The 3,788-nt window shown below is 52.8% G+C and overlaps 1 protein-coding gene across 1 annotated transcript; it reads left to right on the top strand.

Moving 5' to 3' along the window:
- Positions 1-422: 422 nt before the first annotated feature.
- LOC119340615 (ABC transporter G family member 4-like) lies at positions 423-2,664 on the top strand. Its single transcript, XM_037612536.1, has one exon. The coding sequence runs from the start codon at positions 423-425 to the stop codon at positions 2,409-2,411; it is 1,989 nt and encodes a 662-aa protein (XP_037468433.1). The 3' UTR covers positions 2,412-2,664.
- The last annotated feature ends 1,124 nt before the right edge of the window (positions 2,665-3,788 follow it).

Genomic DNA, 3,788 nt, shown 5'->3' with positions numbered 1-3,788 from the left:
AGTTGTTGCATATCATGGTGGAGCCTTATAAGGATGGTCGCGGCGGCAACAAGCACCGACAATGGGGGAGGTTGAGAGGAGGGCGAGGCAGTGTGAGACAGTGCCCACCAGCCACGGGGGGAGGGGGATGCAAGCGGTTGGAGCGGGTGGGTGGGCAAATGCATGATGAAGAAGAAAGAGATGTTGAAGATGAATAGTGTGAGGTGATTGTGGATGTTGGATGGTGATCCGACTGTCCAAAAAATTGAATGGCGCCAAATTTGTTTTCACAAATTGGCGTTCTTGATATTGTTTTTCAGAAATTGCATCTCATTAATTTTGTCTCACTCATCTCGCAAAAAAAAAATTGTCTCACTCAACAGTCCACGCTCTCATTCGGCACCATTGTCCAAAAGGTACAACCAAACCCTAAATAATCAGCAATGTGGCTAATTCACCAACTTGTGACTGACTGGCCGCAAGTGGCCTGGCCTCCCTATCTACATTACCACCCCTCTTCCTCCATTGAATCCTTCCATCCCGTTCTTGCCATCTCCGGCCACACCACAATGGCCACCATAACCACCACAACTGTCACCGAACCTGACAATGCCGACGCGTCTTCGCCAGCACCCAAGAATGTCATGTGCGAGCTAGCCGCCCGGAATATCTACTACGCGAAGCCGGCTGCGGCGCCGACGTTGTCCCTCGGGCGGCTCTTAAGGCCTTGCGGCGCGGCCCTTGCGACGCCCGACTACATCCTCCGCGACGTGTCGCTCACGGCGCGGGCGGGGGAGATCCTGGCCGTCGTCGGCCCGAGCGGCGCCGGCAAGTCCACGCTGCTCGACATCCTTGCGGTGCGGACAGCGCCCACCCACGGGCGCCTCCTGCTCAACTCGGCGCCGCTCCGGTCCTCCTCCTTCCGCCGCCTGTCCGCCCACGTGCCGCAGGCCGACGTCGCTCTGTCGCTGCTCACCGTAGCCGAGACGTTCACCTTCGCCGCGTCGCTGCTTTACCATACGTCGGCGTCCGCGGCCTCGACCGCGGTCACGGCGCTCCTCGCCGACTTCCGTCTGGCGCACGCGGCTCACACGCAGGTCTCCGCGTCCCGGCTATCGGGAGGCGAGCGCCGGCGGGTGTCCATTGGCCTCGCCCTGCTCCGCGACCCCGGGGTGCTCCTCCTCGACGAGCCGACCTCCGGCCTCGACTCCTCCTCGGCGTTCGTGGTCGTCGGCTGCCTCCGCGCCGTCGCGGCCGCCAGAGGCACGACGGTGGTGCTGTCCATCCACCAGCCCAGCGCGCGCCTCCTCTCCGCCGTGGATTCGCTCCTCCTCCTCTCCCGCGGCACCGTACTCCACCACGGCTCCCTCGCCTCCCTCGACGCCGCCCTCCTCTCACACGGCTTCGCCGTCCCCGCACAGCTCAACCCGCTAGAGTACGCCCTCGAGGTCATTGACCAGATACCCCATCCCTCGCCCTCCTCCCCTGAACCAAAGTCATCGCAAGATCTCACAACCAAGGCATCGGATTCGGACCGCAACAGGCCGGCCATGGCGACACCGCCGTCGTTGTCGTGTACTTCGCCGTGCTCACGGATACATGAGTTCGTGGTTCTGTACAAGAGGGCGTGGAAGGTGGTGTATCGCAGCAAGCAGCTGCTATTGACCAACTTCCTCGAGGCTGTGATCGTCGGGACGCTGCTGGGCACCATCTACATCAACGCCGGTTATGGCGAGGCCGGCGCACACAAGCGACTGGGGCTCTTCGCCTTCACGCTGACGTTCCTGCTCACCTCCACCACGGAGACGCTGCCAACGTTCGTCACGGAGCGGCCGATCGTGCTCGCTGAGACGGCGGCGGGTCTGTACCGGCTGTCCACCCATGCCACCGCGGCCACGATGGTGTTCCTCCCGTACCTCCTGGCGGTGGCGCTGCTCTACTCCTCGTGCGTCTACTTCCTCGTCGGCCTCTGCGCGTCGCCGGCGGCATTCGCAGTGTTTGTGCTGGTGGTGTGGGCGGTGGTGCTCACGGCCAACTCCTTCGTGCTGTTCATCAGTTCCTTCGCGCCGGACTACATCGCGGGAATGTCTCTGGTCTCGGTGTCGCTGGCCGGGTTCTTCCTCTTCTCAGGCTACTTCCTGTCGCGGGAGAGCACGCCGGTGTACTGGGTGTTCATGCACTACGCCTCTCCCTACAAGTACGCGCTGGACGCCATGCTCGCCAACGAGTACTCGTGCGCGGCGAACCGGTGCTTCGGGGTGGCCGGCGCCGGAGAGGAGTGCTCGGAGACGGGGCGCGACGTGCTGGCGGCGAGGGGCCTCACGGCGGAGGAGCGGTGGACGGGAGTGCAGGTGCTGTTTGGATTCTTCCTCCTCTACCGGGTGCTCTACTGGGTCGTGCTCAGCCGGAGAGCGTCGAGAGCCAAGAGGTGACCATTGATCAATCCACGAATTTCGTCTCCTCCCTTTACTACACCACGTAGTGCGTATACGAGTGTGTGTGAACGCATGCATGGAGAAGAAGGAGCTTCGTGCATGCGACAGTTAAGGTACGCCAATGTCAAAGTTCATCGACAGAGTGGTTAACCGGTAATTAAGATGCTATACTGATGTATATTGTGAACATAAAATGACTTCTACATAAATGTATGCATGGATATGGATAATAAACAGTGAGAATTCTCTACATGCCATTGATTATGAACTCAATTCTGTCTGTAGCACCGACGGTTGGTCGATAGTATAGAGGGAATTCAGCCCCTCTTCAGTGGCATGTGAGGAATTCTCTAATGATAGTTTGTGGGTACTGGCTTGATTTTTGTAATAACTTTGGCTTTCTTTTCAAACGTTCAAATGTAGTGCAAATATAATTCACCTGAATGTTTTGAATGCCTGGCCATGCCCGTCTTTTAAGCATTCGAAAGGGTATGCGATTATAGGTAACCTGGTCATTTTGAAGTCCTAGTCATCTTTTCAAATTTGGGATCAAGATATTGCCATGCATTTTTGTTCCAACGTCGCTTCATACAATCTTACTAGAGAATTGTAACCATGTATAGTTTGCTAAAGTTGTGCAATTTCAGTACCCCAATTATAAGTGGCTAAGGTTCTGACATTTCAGCCAAACATACAATTACCAACAACCAAATCAATATAGTTTGATTTATCTTGTTAAACATAGGAAAAAAATAAAAGTTTGATTTGACCACTGATCGGCAAAACTCAATCACTTTTTCTCCTTAAGCGCTTCTCTATATGATAGAAAAAAAAATCAGTAAGTTAGCTATCTGATCATGGTATAGCCATTATACATTTATCCAAGGCCTGGATTTTAATCCCAATACGACAACCCTGACCCTCCTGGCAAAGTCATTTCTGACGGAGCCGCTATGTGGTGGACTCCTCTCAACCAATCACAGCCTGCCACCATTGCATGTACTTTTCTACTTCATCATAGTTTTTGTACTATTAAAGGAAGGATAGGTACATATCGAAAATAATAGTTCTGTGAATTCCAAAATGTATTTTTCCCAATAATTGAAACTAATTCGAAGACTTCAATTTTTTAAGACCTCTGTATTATTTTCCGATTTTTTGATTTAGTTCAATAATTTTAGCGAAATTTAGAAGTTCAATTATTTTATTGAATTTTCATTTTTTTCTAAAAAAATTTAAAATATGAGTCATACATATTTCACAAATATCAATTATTCCAGTCATATTCCAATCAATTCAGAAACATTTCACACAAATTTCAATCTTTTCAGTCACATCTCAATCAGTTTTAGAAATATTTCATACACGTGCCAA

Source organism: Triticum dicoccoides, chromosome 7B (assembly GCF_002162155.2).
Source record: "Triticum dicoccoides isolate Atlit2015 ecotype Zavitan chromosome 7B, WEW_v2.0, whole genome shotgun sequence".
NCBI lineage: Eukaryota > Viridiplantae > Streptophyta > Magnoliopsida > Poales > Poaceae > Triticum > Triticum dicoccoides.
Note: the sequence above shows the minus strand (reverse complement) of the source record. Positions and strands in the feature narration are given on the sequence as shown.

Coding starts and splice junctions, on each gene's coding strand:
- LOC119340615 (XM_037612536.1), top strand. CDS start 423: ATGTGGCTAATTCACCAACTTGTGACTGACTGGCCGCAAGTGGCCTGG.